Raw genomic sequence first — 18,204 nt, 5'->3', positions numbered from 1 at the left:
ACTATCAAAAAAATTACGCTGCCCTCCCCTCAACACCCTTAACTTTAAAAAATCTGATTAGCAGACCACCAGCTCCCCCTTCCCAAGAAAGCGTCCAGAAAAGATTATTATGCCGTAAGTGCATTGTGTTATCAGAAGGCAGCATTTAATTACTATTTTTTCCTCTTTCATGCTTTAAGGCTAAGAATGGCAAAATGCATCTAACTTCAAAATAGCAAGTTGAGTTTTGCAGTTTGCATCTCAGTTGTTCAGACAACTATTTCAGAGTTGTTCATGTGACTGTCATGGAATCTTGCTATTTTACTTGGTACAGATTAGGACTAGAGTATCTTAAAAGCATTAAGTTCACATTCAGAGGTTCAAATTCCTGGGAGTAAAATGCTGCATGCTGTCACTGTGTCTAACGTTCAGCAACAACTCAAAAGTAATACAAAGTAAGTAGGACAAGTCACTTCCAGCCAGCCTAAGCTATTTTTGGTCTTAAACTACAAAGTAATATCTGATTAATGGACAATAAGATAACAGCTGAACATTTTACAAAAAAAAAAAAAAAAAAAAAGATGCTACAAGAACAACTGAAGTTATACTAACAAGCCCGTTTTTAAAAGCTTTTCTTGTTACTGTAAACTACATGATCTCATGAGATTCATGACCATATGATGTTCTTTTAGTTACCAAGTTGAAGCCTGCAGCCCAATCAGTTGACAGTTCTCCCTTAAAAACCAAGGCTTTAGATACTATATATAATCACACACTGGAAAGAAAATCTAGTTTATACACTATATTAAACATCTAGATTAAACTAACAAAACCAAACGGATCTTATTCTTCTGAAGTTTCAGTTGATTAATTTGTATATACAAACAGAAACAGAAAATGTAAATTCTGAGCAGGTGCTAAAGATAGAGATTTGCAAAGCAGACAGCTAACTTCAAACAGGTCTGGAGAAGAAAGGCATTTTCCACAAGAACACTTACATGGGAGGAGTGTTAGATTTAGATATCAGCTCATCCTTCAATCTGATGAGCTCTCTAAGTTTTGGATATTCTTCAAACCTATCTGCTAAGCCTAAGAAGAAGAAAACATGAAGTTAACAACTGCTTAAGAGAGTAATTCTGTATCAGTTAAGCATTGTCCAGTATTCTGAATAGGTCCAAATGTTAATACTTAGCCTCATTTTAATTCTTGTTACAACAAACCAAACCCTCCAAAGCAGTTTTTTGTTCAGTACTTTACAAAAGCCTCCTGCCCTCACCCAGCTAATCAGACATTACTAAATGTAGTGTCTATGCTCTCATCTCCTCTGGAGCGCTACAGTGATCAGAAGTTCACAACTCCTTTTATCAGAAGGAAAAAGTCTTTCATTTAAACTAAAAGTGCCAGAATGATGAAAGTTACTTTGTTATCCTCCTCCATCCGTAAGTTTATATGAAGATAAAATTAACATTCATTTACAGAACACTCTCATCTAACCTTTGAAGATTATTTCTGAGGTGGCAGCTGGGGTGTGGCTGGCTCCCTCAGGCAACCCTCGTATTGAGATTTGGCACTCTGGTGTCAGTCATGGAAGTCTGAATACATGTATATTTATTTACTGGGTTCCTAGACTTAGCTTTAAGATGTGAGGTTTAAAACACTTCATATGTACAGAATGCAAACAAGAGAACCCTAATTAGGTTTTGTGCGGCAAACTTTTTTTAAAAAAGAAAAAAAAAAACAAGCGAACTTCTCAGTACATACACTCCCCCTTCATAAAAGCATAGGCAGTATGTTCGTTGTTATTGTCAGCAGTAGGCTCAGCACAAACCAGAAAGGTACCGCTTGCACCTCCCAAGCAGTATCAGTTCAGCTTTAGTAGGATTTATTTACAAAGCCTCATGTTCATTTACATTTACAACTTTAAATAGTACTAATCCAGGGGGGGGTGGGGGAGAATGGACCCCTGCCAAACACACAAACCACCCAACCCTTCATCTCTCTCTATACTTTAATTCAAACTTCTGAACTCTCAACCGTAGCATCACACTGGTAAAGCACAGTTCTTTGAATCTAATATTATTATCTCTTACTACACGTGCATAAAACACTCAAAAGTTATCTTCATTCTTTTCCTTAAATACCTAACATCTTAAAAACACCACTGTGTTCTTCCAATTTCCACTGCTGTGTTGCTTCCAGCCAGTGCAAGTCAAATACTCCTGACCAGAAGAAGCAGAAGCCAGTCATCAGCAGCTAAGAAACAGACACAAAAGAATTTTCAACCAAGATTACTTCAGCCGTTAAACAAACAAACCAAAGCAAAACCCTAGGTCTCTTCCAACAGCAACATCAAAAAAGCTGTAACTGGCTCTTCTGGAACCACTACTTCCCTAGAGCTTTTTGCAGAGTCACGCCCAATTATGAGGCAGCACCTAAGCAGAGTCCTGATTGTCATGTAGAAAACGTACGCTAACCATACGCTAACCAATATGCAACCAGACATACCTCATCTCTAATAAAAGGTCTAGACTAACTGCTGCCGCCACGTTCCTTTCCGTATTAACACTCGTACAACAATTTGACCTGCCCCTTTCAAATTCTTTATGCAGCAGAGAAGTCAGAGTAACATGGGCTGCTATTTCTTTGTACTCATTTCAAAGAACAGAGTATAACTATTTTAAGTATGTAACTGAAGCACAGGTGCTTCTCAGATAAAGACATAACTGAGACAAAACAGCCCGCTCTTCATACTGAACATCCAGATAGATTTCACGGAAGCATCCATGAAACACAGTGAGGAAAAAACTAGCTGCCTCAATAAGCAACAAAACCTCTTTGGGCTGGCATCATTAAACACAACATACTTGCCCTGACCATCTTAACCTTGTTAAAATTCAGAGAACTGTTGCAGAAAATTGCAGAGGGAGATGTCCTGGGTTTTTAAAACGCCAAGTAACTACCAGGGACCCATTCTGGGAAACAGGACCAAAGGGTACGTTAGTTTTAGAAATACTAAACTCAGACCTAGTAACATAAGGTTTCAATAACAAGTTCAGCAATGGCTCGATGAACATGAACTTAAAAAATAACATTTCTCTAAAGTCAGTAATACGTTGGACCTTCTAATAAGTTGTCAGCAGTTACATACTTCAGCTGGTAAGTATTATCCATATTGCTTATGGAATTAAATGTAAGTCTCTTCCATACTTTACATGTTAAATGCATTCTTGGAGGCAATTCAGTCCAGGAAACAGCTAAGCAGTAATTCAGTTATTCAAACTTCCAAAGGTTTCAAGATCCGCTTGCTAGACTTATCTACTGGAATCAGTAGAGCTTAGTTTTGAAAAATCTTCCTGGTTAACTACTTTCTAATAAAACCAAGAATAAGAGCAGCCTGGGCATTAATCACCTCCTAACTGGCTAAAAATGAAGTATTTTATATAAATTTATATATTGATATGAATGCACACAGAGAGACAAAACTATGAAGTATGTGTGTATCTGCATTTCCCAGTAACTGTAAGGAATTGAAAAGGGGAAGAAAAAGAAGTGCTATCACATAAAATGAGTTATCTTCAAACAGGAACTATGGCATACCAACATCTCTGATGAAGTTCTGGGGTCTGTGTCCCGTATCCACAAAGTGTTGGCAATAATCGTTGTGTGGATTTAAGCTCTGAGTACCCTGGAGAACAAAAGGGAGTTCAGTGAGAGCAACAGAGAGGTAAATGGACATACACACACTAGATGTGTAGTCTGATAAATGAGAAAGTAACATTTTTTTTTTTTTCAACATGCCCTTATAAGTTACGCAAGTCAAGACCATCATTGTTTTTTACTTCCAAATATGACCCGCCATTACTATGGCTCACTGTAAGTTGACCCAGAGCTTTAGTCCAATCAATGTATACAATAGTTACAGTCTTATCTTTCACAGAGAAGTTCCATACTTGTGAGTTCCAGTCAATCACTTCATCCTTTAAAGCTGTATTTCAAATACCGTCAATTGCAGAACTAGTTTAACACAATTATGCCAGCTTTGACTAAATTTCTGACTGCAAGAGCAGCTCACCTTAAGGAAGGTACTAGAATCTTTGTAAATCTCTTCTTCATAAGGCAGGTTCTCTTCATCTTGCTGCAGCTCTACTTCATCCTTGGAAACAAAGCAGGTGTTACAGGTATGCAAGATCACACTGTTTCTCTCATTATGATTCTGCTTCTTACGGAAAGAAGCGGGCTGTCTACAAACAGAAGTCTCCTATAACAGTATGACATGAATGGCTCCAGCTCCAGTTTTGGGGGTTGCTGTCAGGTGGTGTGGAATTACTTATTCCCGAAAAGGTCTGCCTCTCTCATTAATGAGAACAGTGTTACTGGGAAAGAATAAAATAAGAAACCTTTCATTTCTAGACCCTGACAGTGTAAACACTGTTTTAAAAAGTATAAACTTTAAAATTTTGTCCCCCAACAATTTCACTCCTTGGACTAAGGCAAATGGTATCTTTTGTTGAAGTTCTGTAGCAGAACCTTTGAACGTTTCACTCAGTCACCTTCTACATTCCAACCTTGGCAAGTGAAACTCTCTTCTCTATAAAAATCTGTCAAAGTCCACATTTTGCAGAAACAGCACATGGTACAAGGCAGTGTTTCATTTGGACTGTCCTTAAAATTAACTTTAAAATTCCTATTTTGTAGTCTCAAAAGTTTTAGAAAACGGGACTTCTATTGCAATTTTTGCCCCAGTTAGTGCGTCACCAGCTGTTCATTTTTGCCCCAGTTAGTGTGTCACCAGCTGTTCATTTATCAGATTTCTGAAGATTCAGGGATGTATCACACTGACACTCAACATCCAACACAGAACTCAGAGAACAGAAACAGAGACTCACTTCTTCATGTCACTTACTATTTTCCCATTGTTCTTGAAACAACCCAGTATATATATTACATTTAATTAAGACTGAAGAACCACTAAATAGTATCATCTACCATATCTTAGTATGATAGTAGAATGCATATGCTCTTTCATACATTACTGATTGTAACAGAAATCTTAAATCAGTTAATATAGTGCTTCATGTGAGAAGAAAAGCAGTTTCAAAGCTGAAATAATAATAAAAAACCACCAACACATTTTTAGCACACTGAGATAAAAGGAAAGATGGGGAACCAGATTTCTCACAGAAAAGAGCAAAACTGCTCCCCCCAACATGTATCTTAAATCAAAAGACACAGAGAAGAGGCTATTATTACTGCCGCATTTACGCTATGCTACATAAGCTGCCTGAATGCAGTATGAAAACATAAGTGCTCTCCCCATTCGGATCCCTCTAGCTGTTGGAAATAAGCTCAGTCTTCTTTTGAAACTGGAGCTTTGCACCAACTTCTGAAAGGCCTGCTGTGATTAACATGTCACAGATTCCCCTTCCCTATTATACAGGTGAGTAACTTACAGAGATAGAGGGGTTTTTTTTTGTTTAACCAGACCAAAAAGAGAAGGATTAGTAACAGGAACAGCAACAGTGTTTACAAGGAAAAGGAATGAACAGCAGACAAGCAGCAGCAGCAACTGTTACTCAGGGGAAAAAAAAAAAAAAGGCTGAAAGCTTGAGTTTTACTGAAAATTGCTTACGCCGTCATAAGTTTACACCTGTTTACCCTCTTCCATCTTCCTCTAAATCTTAGCCTTCTGATGATGTGCACTTGTTAGATACCTACTTCAGAATCATTCCAGTTCTTCTTATGCCTTCATAGTGATTAAAAGAAAAAAAAAAAAAAGGGGGGGGGGGTGTGAGGGGTGTCTGTTGGCTACAAACAAAAAGCCCACACCACCAACTTCCAAAGGGAAAAGAACACAAAGCAGAGACAGAAAGAAATTAACAGTAACACAAGACCCTAGGTTCCTGTACATTAATCATCCTTGTTTTCCAAATCTGGCATGTTGTTGCTGAGTTAGGGAAACAAAAACTACCCACAATATTCAAGCATACAGTTTTTTCAAATAACTAGAGATACATTAAGCAATTGTCATGATTCAACTAAGTAAGATTTTCCCAGTTTCCAGAACAACAGCATGGAAGCATCCCAAGCTCGCAGGCCACTGCTTGCCGAAACAAAGTAAACCAGGGCTGTATCAAATTAGGCTGGCGGACAGCAAAATCAAACCACATGTGTTTTTGTACTTCCTACAAAGTTAAAACCCCAGAACTCTTGGCCACAAAACACTGTTGATACCAGACACACAGGTTCAAGCAATTGAGTAAATTCACCTGGGGATGGGGAGAGGTGGAACAATAATCACAACTCTCAGAAGGCTACGAAAAGCCTGGCCATGGCAGCATATAATCTAGTCCCATCATCTGTCACTTCCAAATACAGACCAAGGAGCTCAATTAGCCCTAGTACAACCATTACAGTCCACAAAAACAAGACTACTGTAGAAGTTCTTTAAAACCACTGCTCAACTTTCTGACCTTAAAATACCCGTTATTCATTTTTGCCAATAATGCGTCTCCTCCCCATACCTCCCACCTCTACTGTTTGCAATGCAGAGTCAGGCTCCAAGAAAAGTCAAGCTGGCAGCAGGACGCTTGACAAGCACCCTTGCTGCCTTTTATTTTCGTATCAGCCTGATGCTTACTAAGAACTGTCACTATAAATGTTACACTTATTCTACAAAAAAAAAAAAAAAAACCAAAAAGAAAACCACAAGACCAATAAATAAAAACATAGCTTTTTTTTTTTAGATTACAAGATCTGAATTTTTTTTTAAGATGAAAAGAACCAGATGTTCTTAACCGGCTGAGAAGATTAACATACTTCGTCTTCCATCTCAGAAACTGCTCTCACACTTCTCCCATATAATGAAAAAGTCAATGTCACTGTTCAGCCTTCTCTCAAAGCACCAGTGTAAGGCATTTAAGTGTCATCAGCTCACTTCACTTTCCACTTGGAACACTAGAAGCTGACAGAAATCCTCTAAAATACTCAACTACGTATGTTTAAAGGTTTCATCTCCACACCCACACCCCCTGCCCGTGCAGACCTTGTGCCATCACACTGCACCACAGTAACAAGACCGTTGTATCTTCATGGTAACCCATCTGTTTTGCTGATTGACTGGATACCAAGCAAAAATGAACTCCAAATCAAATATAAAAATAAATGCAGTTTATTATATTAAAATATGACATAGGAAAATAGTATGCAGTATGATAAAAGGGAACAGTGCTAGTTATTATGCAAGGTATGATAAAAGAGCAATGGGAGCGAAGCACCAAATCATTCCTGCGAAGTGTATCAGAGGCTAAGAAAAGGGCACATCACTGATTACCCCCCCCAATACCCCTGCCCAGGCCCACACTCTGGCTGCGCAGCCCCGCTGCAGCTGGCATCAGGAGTCTCTTGGTAACTGGGAAATTCCTGCGTGGTGCATCCACCCATATGTGAGGCTCCTGGCCCAGTCCTGGAGCCTGCACACCTTTACACTCAATGAAAAACAACAACCAGTTTACACATACACTCAATTTTACAATTACAACATTACACTCGTGTATGCAAACTTTTAAGTTTATGCCCAGTGCAGGAGTGCACTGTCTCATGGTTTGTAAGGTTCACACATGCCAGGGATGCAGCCAGACACCCAAGTGTGCTGGTGTTACCACCGTGACACAGCTGCACGCAGTATCTGTTGTCTGGATGGCCCTGCCCACATCTCACTTGTTCAGGGGGCTCAGGACAAACCCCACCTGCTCATTAAAGTTGTCCTTGAGCTCCCTGTCCAAGTTAAACAATTTCTAATTAAAGACAATTTTTTTCCATAAGCAGCAATCAATTTAATAAACTTTCACCACACCATCTTCACCAACAATTATAGCTAGATGCTTGCGCTCCAGCTAGAGCGGTTGAGGTTTGAGGACACACTCACTTCCACCAAATCTGAAGTCAGGACACAGAAATTTTAAACCACTTCAGAAGGTTTAACTGATACCATCACGTAGAACCCAACACTGCACGTCAGGGTTTCAGAAACATATGAGTGACTTTGCATTGGAAATACTTACCTGTAATTTTTCTACCAAAACTGGCAAACTTGCATTATTTGTCTGCAACACTAACAGCTAAGTCTATTATTACTTTTGTCTAAGGAGTATTAAACAATCCAATAGGGCCTGATACCACAAAGATCTAGATTTTTGTATTAGTTCATATTACAAGACTAAATTTAAACAGGCTCAAAGCACTAAGAAAGAAGTTAACATAAATACAAATGGGATTTTACTAAGTTCTTACATCCTTGCCAATAGAGAAGAATTAGCAATGTCTGCAGAAAACAGCTGGTGGAAGACTCCACTATAGATGTTCTACTTGCAGGTTTCAAGTTTCTCAAATAGATGTTCTACTTGCAGGTTTCAAGTTTCTCAAATCTATTCATCAGCTCAACTGACGGTCCAAGTCAGTATCATTACAATATTCTTCAATTTCAACAATGTAAGAAGAGTCTGGCCACTCGCAAGGGGTTACAGACCACCCTGGGGTAAGTCTTCTCCATGCTAATGGAGAAGGCGTTATGGATAAGATTCATATGCTTTGTCAACTGAAGTGACTTATCCACATCTATTTCACAGAAAAAAAATCAGTTGTTTAACCACGTACTTTGTGAATGAGTAAAATAAACTGATAGGAAGCATCACTAATGTGAGCATAAAAACCCCAGCTCACAAATAGTGCATGTACTCTGCAAATCCCTTCTTTGCGATGGCACCTTAACTGGTTTGCTAAACAAGTTGTACAGACTAACACTTAGCATGTTAAAAAGAAGTTCTGTCCATTTACAGATACCTTAAAATTCAGTAATCGAAAAGTGTCCTGTCATACTTTTTGTTTCAGTAAGACATAAAATAGACATTATTACTGAAAGATTTATAAACCTGAACGCAAATGTGTGTTCACACTACCAAGGCCACATATTTAAAAAATAACTATTTTTAGGTATCCATGAGAATAGCAGACATTGCATTATGTCATAAATCACTGACCTTGATTCTACTTAAATCACAGAAGCAAGGTTATCAGGACAAGGAGAAAAGGAAGAGGGAGGACATATATTGCAACAAGATCACAAAGCAGATCAGAAAGACAGCTGTATCACAACCATGTCTTTGACCTCCTTTCCTTACCACTCACATTAGCCAAAAGATCACATTAGATATGAAACAGGAAATCTGTCAAATAGCTCTTGGATAAGCATTTGAAAAATGAAGGGCATGAGAGTTTGACAACCACTCATTCTTCCATGACCATGGAGGCGTTTTGTTTTGTTCTTTAGAACTGAACTTTTCCTGGCTACTTTGGACACTTCAAGCATAGCACAAACCAAGCCTCTGCCATTCCCTTAGAATCCCTTATTTGTTCCATTCCTCCAGAACCGCACTCCTTTGCGCTTAACAGGCAGGTCGGAAGACACCCTCAGCCTCCCTGTACCTCATCCAGTGGCCCATGCCTCTTGCTAAATGCAAGCTTTTCTTCTGACACAAAGAATTTCTGGTAAAGAGTTTTTATTTTCTTGTGTACCCAAGCACACATGCATTTTACCACTTCGGCCCACCCAAGACAGCCAGTCACAGCACACTGCCATTCCCTGTAAGCGCTGTCACTTAAGCCCACCTCCTCCCAGGAGCAGCACTAAATTAAGCCTCCATACATTGGGTTCTGGTCCATGTACAGTTCAATGCACCTAGGAGACATTTGAAGGCAAGCACTTAGTGTCTATGCTCCCTCTCCTAGGTATCTGCAGTAGAAGACGTCAAGGGAGATGCCACTGAAGGACATATATTTTAAAGTATTGATACATATATGTTTTTATTTATATGCACCCACATACTGTATAAGTCCCTCAGAGACACATGAACACCAAACAAAAGTAACTGTTGCCTTTTTTTTTTTCCCCTTACCTTATACTCTTCAATCTCTTCCTCATCAGCCTCTCCCTCATCTGGGTATTTGCGTTTTGCATTTGGTGCAGAAGTATCATAAGCGGCCCTAAAAGTGTCCAAAAAAAATTCCTCATATAAGACAATTTCTCCCTCCGGAGAGAGCATTTCAAAAATCTCTCATAATCTGACGACTACACGTTTCTGTGACAGGTTTGAAATTATTTTGAAACCTTGTATATGAGAAGTTGTTCCTCTCTCAGTATATTTGAGACCAGCACAACTTCTCAAAGACAGGTCTTCTGAAAAGGTACCTCACTGTGTGATTTCTCTGTTCTAAAAGGTACAACTTATTTTAACCAGTCGTACCTCTACAAAACGAAGTCCGCTCACACAAGAAAATTGCTATTAAATTTGAGAATAAGCACCAGCTACTGTGTCTTGGACGTGTCTGTTGTTCTGTAAGAACTTTTTAACAAAGTTTCCCCGTAACTGCTCTTGGCAAGTGTCTAAAGGCTCTAGGCCAATGCGGGTGGCACAGCCTAACCTCACACCTCAGTCCTGCTCCACAGTAGCTTTTTAACACAGGAAGCAGAAGTTAGCCTTGATTTCCAAACTGCTACTAGAAGCGAGTGACTGAACCCCGCTCCCCTCATCTGAAGTTCAGATCCAAGTAATTAAAGCGATTTTTGTCACCAAATTGTGCATTTTTAAAATACACGGCAAGATTCCCGAGTGCTCTCTGGAGCGCGATCTCCTGCTATTCCCAAGGCTGGTACCGCCGCCGCCCCGACTCCCAGCAGGAGCTGCCCAGCGGTACTGACCGGCACGTTTCCCGCGTCTCGGCGATCTCCCGCTGCTCCTCCTTGCTGTTGAGCACGGCGCCGATGCTGTCCGCGTTCTCTGCTCCTAGCTGGACAGGGGCACGGCCGACCGGCCCGCGGTTACCGCCCATCGCCAGCCCCAGCCGCAGCCGCCCCAGCCGCAGCCACCCCACCGCCGCGCCCCAGGGCCGCTCGTCAACCCTGACCGGCCTCCCCCCGCCAGCGGCCCCCCGGGGCTGCGGGGCCTGCCCGAGCTCCCCGCCGGGGCCCGCCGCAGGACGCCTCCCTCACGTTCCCGCCGGGCGCCGCCGCACAGGCCCGGCCCGCCGCCCCCTGCGGAACCGCCGCGCCGGCGGCCCCCTCGCCGCGGGCCCCGGGAGGGGGCCGGCCCCGGCCGCTACCTGCTGCGCCAAGAGCTGCCGCCGGAGCTTCTGCCGCTCCCGGATCTCCTGCAGGCGGCTGTTCATCGCCGCGCAGCCGGCCGCCGCCACACCGCCTCGCCGCGCTCCCGCCCGCGCGTCACTTCCGTCCGCTCCGCCAGTGGCGCGGCGCCGTGGCGCGGCGGCGGCCGTGTGGGCTGCGGGCGGCGGGGCCGGGCGTGCCGTGCCCTGCCGTGCCCCGGCACGGCACAGCAGGGCAGGGCAGGGCTGTGCCGTACGGCAACCCGCTGGCTCCGGGCTGGTGGGAGCCGGCCCTCCGGGCTCCCCCGGAGCACCGCAGCAGGCCGCTTTCCTCTTTCCGTGCCATTTCAGCGGCTTTCCGGTAGAGATGTGAAATGCATCGCCGTTCAGGCGCTGCACGGTGAGGGTCCATCTCAGGGCGCCCTGGCAGCAGCTGAGCACAGCCATTGGGGAGCCCCCCTCAGCCAGGCCTGCCCTGCCGGCACCCCCTCGCTGCCGTAGTGCCTGGCGCGGGGGCCCGGCCCCAGCTGTGCCCAGCTGTGCCCTCGGCATCCCCCCTGCGGCCGCCGCGCAGCTCCTACCCGGCGCTCGCCCTGCCACAGCCCTCGCACCCCGGCCCGGTCTCCCCCGGCGATCTGCAAGTCAGCCTTCAGGCTTTGCCCACATCTTCCTGATTAAGAAATTCCATTTGGGGGGAGTTTTTGCAAAAGCATTCTTCATCGGGTTTTTTGTCTCTTTCCTGCTTCCTCCTTTCCACCTTCATATTTATTGTCTTTGAATGTAAGTAATTTACATTGCATGCTGATGATCATGCCGACAGCTATTCATGCTACAAGAATGAAGAGTAAAATCAGGGCCTGAAGTCCAGATTGACAAGTTGTGCAATACACTGCAGCCCCTAGCATCTTGCAGAAGGAAACTTCACAAAGCGATAAAGAAAGATTACAAATTATCTCAGCAGTTGTAATTAATGCTAATGTTTGCTCTCCTGGAACAGACAATTTTTTCCTGTAATCATCAAAGACGTGGACAAGAGCTGACAAGTGACATTCAGCACTCTGGTAATACGGAGCACGGTGCCAGATACCATCTCGCTTTTGCAGTACGAGCTCTTAAGTTACACCTCAATGACATTATGCAGGTCAAAATTAAAACTGAGAAAGATGCACAAAGAGAAGGAAAAAAGAGCAGTGCAGGCTAATGCAGAAAGAAATAACTTCCAGCTACTCACACTTCTCAAGTGATAGCACATCCTAGAAAAATGATCGAGCTTTTAAATGTTAAAAAGCCAAAATACCAAGAGGTGATTTTTTTTTATCTCCCTAAGGAATACATTCCTAGTTATACTGTCCTATCTATGGAAACGTTATGGAAAAAGAAATGTTATCTCATACTACTGCACACTGCTTTGATACTGTTGGCTGTAATGAATACAGTACAAGTCCCTGCAGAGTAACAAAATCACTTCCTCCTGGATGGGATCTGATGAAGTTTGTGTGAGCCTGCAGTCTGTTTTTAGAACTGGTTGCTAAGACGAGCTAATCTTTACAAACACTAATGGGTATGAAAGATGTTACACTGTACACATACACTGTTGCAAAATAAAAAGTTTGTATTTTTTGCAGAATGCTCCTTGCCTTTCTTCTTCTCTCTGTATGCGGTCATTTTGGTGCTCTCAGCCTTGTATGCAGTCTGCGGTCGGGTTTTTTCTGTTAAGATAAGTATCAGGCCAAATTCTGCTGGTCTGGAGTCAAGCTACACACGCACACATACTGTACCATAATCTAATCTACAGGTTTGTGTTTTATCACTGATACTGGTGGTTTGATTCCATCATTATTTTCTGTGGACTGGAACTTTATTCCTTATCAAGGAATCATCCAAAAAGAACAGAATCCTCTAATCCAGCCTGCTATCCTGATGTCAACCCTGACATGGTATCAAACCTGCAAATATGCAGTACTGGAAATGCGTCAGCCTCCCTGGGCAATTCATACCAGAGCTTCATGGTACTTAACATTCAGATTTTTTTCCCCTAGTCCTCAGTCTAAATATTTGTTGCTGGAATTTATAATCTCTGCTCCATATGGACAGCAAAATAAATGCATGTCATACTGTTTGCCATCAGCACGCAGAAGTTTGCTTCTCCTCTGCAACAGTCCTTAGTGTCTGAGCAGACTGCTCTTGCATTTCTTTTCAATTCAGACCCTTCTACCCCGTGGAATCTCATCTGATCAAGGCAATTCCTTCATGAATGGTTATTCCCTGAACTAGGCATTCAGCTGCAGATGAAGCCTTCAACAACAGTGTGTGAAATACACACATGATGTAGTATATGCTGCAGGACCAACCTGTTCAGGGATCTCAGTGCAGTTTTCCTTTTTTTTTTCAGGTAGTGACTTCGCTGAACTGCCTTCAACTCTGAGCCATTATCCAGAATTTCTTCCCTCAGATTTTCAAAGCCAATTGTTTTCTCATCCTGTTTTTATTTAACTTATTATTCCTGCTTACATTACCTTTCACTTCTCTTTACTGACCTGCATTCAATCTTTTTAATTATTCCTATTGTTGAGATAATTTTGAATTCAAATGCTGTCCTCCAGCACACTTGCATTTACTTGCAAGTGCAAGCGGTTGTCTCCGAATGCAGTAAGCATTCTATGCCACTTCATTTAACCATTATTAGCATTGTAAAATATTTATAAAAGACAAACAAATAATGGTAGAATTTCACACCCATTTGTGACTTGTATTATACTGACATATTGAAGTCTAGGCTGCTCCATTTAGCAAAAAATTGCTGCCTTGCTTTGTATCAGTAGAAATGACTGTAAAAGTTAACAGAGAATTAGGCCCAAGCTGCTTAGTTTATCACTGTTCTCTCACCTTAATTGTTCTAACCTCAAACTAAATTATGCCAATTAGATGCTCAATAAATTCATAAATTAAAAGCACTGAACAGACCAAACAGATGAACTAAAAGAGAACTTTATCTCTTAACTCAAAACAAAGAGAAAATGGTTAGCACGGACTAACATCACACACTTCCTATTTCAGGTCCCTCTTCCCCATGCTTTTAGTCAAGTACCCAGATTTAACTCTTAAAAAATATGTTTAGAAGTGGTAACCTCAACTTCGGGGCCTATTTTGAATAAGTGATGGTATCCACAACACCCAGTGAATGTGGCTGCACGTGCTTTTCTACCTCTGCCTTAGGCTGTGTCCCTACAAGGTGGCAAATCTGACTTAATGAGCTTATTGCAAAAACACTGCAGGCATGAATCTATACAAACTCACTGTAGCAGTTCAGATTTTGGTTTATAATCTCCTACAAGGAACTCAGTAGCAGCAGAGTTTTTATTAGGCCAGTACTACTCCTCCTTAGCCAAAACAGAGCCTTCATAAACACACTAACGTAACGCTCTGGATAATTTGACAGATATGTGCTGCAGTTTCACACTTCATCTAGATCAAATTTCATTGCCACTCGATCCTGTATTGTATATTGTACATGTCCTTTGTGATGGACATGAAGCCCTGATGTTGCATGCTGCTCACAGCAGGAGAGCTGCTGCCTCTGGACCAACTGATGATAGCCTCCCTGTTAACCTGGAGTGGACTATTGACAGGAATTTTGAAAGATATTATTCAATTTCTTTGTTTTGCATAGCGCTGCATTTCATTTCGCTTTGTCAGCAAGAATAAGTAACTTGCACACAAATGTTTAACAAATTATAGAAATATTTCTAATTACAGGGAATAAACTCATTTAATTTCTTAAATGTTGTGAACAAGCCACTGTTCTGGATTCTTCCAGCAGTATCCAACACTGCCAGAACAGCAGTATTTGACTAGAACTAGGGAAGTTTTTTGAACTGAACTTTTTTTTTGCTGAAAAACATGCATGGGTCAAAAGAGCTTTTTAAGACCTGCATTGAATTTGTTATATTGCTGGGAATGAAAACTATTCCTGCTTTTAAAAATTCCTCTGATCAACATGTTTTGTTCTAGAAATGTCACAAACTACTGAAAATATAGCATATATTCTTAATTCAAGACATTCTATTTACAGCTATTTAGGCTTGACATCGGGAAGCATTCCTTTACGCAGAGGGCCGTGAAGCACTGGAAGATGTTTCCCAGCGAGGCGGCCGATGGCCTGCGCCTGCCAGCGCTGAGGGGGCATCGGGCAGTGCCCTGAGCAACCTGCTGGAACGTTTGGTCAGCCCTGAAGCGGTCAGGCAGCTGGATCACTGTAGGTGTCTTCCAACTGAAATAGTCTAGTCTATTCTACAAATTCACTGTGTTCATGTCTATACCAAAAAGTAAGATTTAGCTGTTTTGTGTTGGGAAAAAGAGCAAGCTGGTTTATAGCTTTTCTTTTACCTGTTGCAGAAACTTACTGGCCACTTGTCCATAAGCTCTAAAGTCAAGAATATACAGCAGCGGAACTCAGAAATGAGAACCTGCCCCATAGTTCCCAGAGAACCTGGGTATTTTAACTCTCCTGAGGACACAGACAGTTGTACTGCACCATCGCAGCTTACACAAGCCCACCCGCCATTACAAGAAATCACTGGGACTATGCACACAGAAGAGACAATGCATCAGTATTATTACATGTGAATAAGCCTGGCACAATATGACCTAACTCATCTTCATTACTGTAGGACATTGTATATTTTTTTCTGGAGCTATAATGACTTGTGTTTTAATATCTCTCACTACCAAGATTTAAATGCGAGACGTACGTGATTTCAGAGGTGTTACCTTGAACACTACAGTCATCCACACAGCTTGGCAATGGTCACATCCCTCTTTTAACAAAGCGATGAACATATTCTTTCTTTTGACAAATTCAGTCAATCACAGCAATTAATTTGACAATCCTCATTCTAAAATTAGTAAAGAATTTAGTCAAAACAGTCCCCTGAGCCCCCAAGTCCCACTTCACTTGCAGATCCAAGCATTACTGGCTTCCCACCACATTCAAAGGATGTGTTAACATAGAGCTGGCTTTTTAACTGAAATGTCTGTGTATATGCCTCAAAAAATAGAATATGAAGAGGTGATGGAGTGCAGCTTTATGTTGTATTGCGTCTAGCCTTGTATTTACTCCTCCTCATTTTAATAATGCCCCCAAATTGGCCCCTTTTTTATTTAACGCTGCCCCCTTAAGTGAGGCAGGAGCAAATCTCTAGTAACTATATAAACTTCAGCGATACTTTTGGTTCAAACGCTGAGCTGAATTTAATCTACTCTCAAGGGCAATACAAATATAATTACATGATGTCTGCTGGCTTTATTATTAGAAATCAAAGTGTTAAAGAAGTGTGAATTTGTTACGCTTTGAATAGCAAAGAAACATATTTCTATACACCTCAGTGTTCACTGACTTAGAGACTTAACTTTATAAGCACTGAGATCAGAAAATACTATGCAACACTTTCCTGCCTTCTCTATGCTTTTCACACAAGATATTAAAATTGTACCATCAGTTTTACCTTACAGTCAGAAATTGTGTCCTATCATGCTTGCAAAACAATCCCATACGTTTTTAACTATGGTACTTGTGCATATTGTATGTGATTATAGTACCCTTCCTTTGTCTCAGAGCTGTTCTGTTTGTACTAAATAGCAATAAAGGTGACTACATGATACTATACAGAATATTATGGTATATGGTAGCTTTGTACACTGAAAAGCTCATAGGTCTGAAGTCTTTACATTCCAGAAAACTCATCCTTACATATTACCTCATATACGCAATACTTTTCCATCTTAAATTTGTTTTCATTATTATTTAATGTTTTCCTGGATACCTCCATAGCTAATTAGATGGAGTATTTTGCATCCCTATGCTATTTGCACAGACTATTTAAAACCATATCCCAGAATTTATTATTCTTTTCCTAGTCTCCAATTTACTTACATGTTTTCCAGAGCATTTACAGTGTTACCAGTTAACTATGGCTTCTATGAATACTCCATTTTTCAATATCTACACTTAATGCCTTCTTGTTTAAGTTTATAGCATACTAAGTTAAACAGCTCCTAGATCTGCCACTTATTTCTGCATTCATGCCACTGCACTATCCATTGTGGTTTTTTCTGTGGCTGTGTAATAAACCAGACCAGGAAAAAGATCTAGCTGATCTTTTAACCCAATTTGGACTATTTTGCAGCAAATGTGCAACCACAGCTTCCGAAGCACCAGAAGTATAGAGAGAAGGCAATAAAGAATATGGAAAATGTTACTCCAGCAGACGGTTTGTAGTTAAATCCTAGAGCAAAGTTACTCTGCTGCTTTTTACTTCTCCTGGGTTCTAGGAAATTCAGAAAGAAGCTTCAGGAAGAAAAACCTACACATACAGGAAAAAAAAAAAGCGGACATATAGACTACTCATGATCATTGGAATAACCTCCTCAGGGAAGTGGTGGATTCCCCCACGTCCGACACTTAAGATTGGGCTGGATAGAGTGCTGGGCCATCTTGTCTAGCCAATGCTTTGGCCAGGACAGATTGAACCAGATGATCCTTGAGGTCCCTTCCAATCTGTGATTCTGTGCTCCTATGATTCAGATTGCAAGTCCATCTCCTACAGCTCCAAGCAGAAGTTACTTATTTGCTTTCTAAGGGCCAAGGGTTCTGTTGAAACTGATGGCAAAACTGAGAGCCGTTTCCAAAATAGGATAATATTCATAACAATAAAAAAAACCAATCAGAGGTTTTGAGATTTTATCATTAATAAACTTAGCAGTACTTCTATTTAATATAACTGGGTATTTGGTCTAGCAGGATTTATTTACACACTATTAGAATATACTGGGGAAAATAAAAATGTTTAGAAATCTAAAGTATAAGAAGTAGTGTGTACTTTAACAAAGTGTTCATGTACAAAAATAAATGGCGTGCTAAGCAGATCAGTATAAAACAGGACAAGTCACTGTCTTTTCTATAGCAAAAATCCATGGCTTTCTATAATCCAATGGGCTTAATTTTAATTTTTACTTTTTAGTTGACAAATCATTATCCCAGCCAAGATAACTAAATATGAAAATAGTAAGTTG

General features: G+C 41.2%; 1 protein-coding gene across 3 annotated transcripts in view; it reads right to left on the bottom strand.

Moving 5' to 3' along the window:
- The window catches only part of METTL14 (methyltransferase like 14), a 65,662-nt gene that overhangs the window by 27,147 nt on the left and 20,311 nt on the right, over positions 1 to 18,204 (bottom strand). For 2 of the 3 annotated variants that reach the window (XM_037394365.1, XM_037394355.1), the window contains exons 1-6: positions 11,134 to 11,268; positions 10,733 to 10,821; positions 9,930 to 10,017; positions 4,052 to 4,132; positions 3,577 to 3,664; positions 978 to 1,068 (exon numbers count right to left, since the gene is read on the bottom strand). In XM_037394365.1, coding sequence (XP_037250262.1) covers positions 978 to 1,068; positions 3,577 to 3,664; positions 4,052 to 4,132; positions 9,930 to 10,017; positions 10,733 to 10,821; positions 11,134 to 11,199 — 503 coding nt within the window. In that variant the 5' untranslated portion in view covers positions 11,200 to 11,268. Of the gene's footprint in view, positions 1 to 977; positions 1,069 to 3,576; positions 3,665 to 4,051; positions 4,133 to 9,929; positions 10,018 to 10,732; positions 10,822 to 11,133; positions 11,269 to 18,204 lie in introns of those variants that run through there. The other variant, XM_037394374.1, reaches the window with a different exon arrangement.

This window comes from Falco rusticolus, chromosome 1 (assembly GCF_015220075.1).
Source record: "Falco rusticolus isolate bFalRus1 chromosome 1, bFalRus1.pri, whole genome shotgun sequence".
Lineage (NCBI taxonomy): Eukaryota > Metazoa > Chordata > Aves > Falconiformes > Falconidae > Falco > Falco rusticolus.
This window is presented reverse-complemented; position numbering and strand designations above follow the sequence as displayed.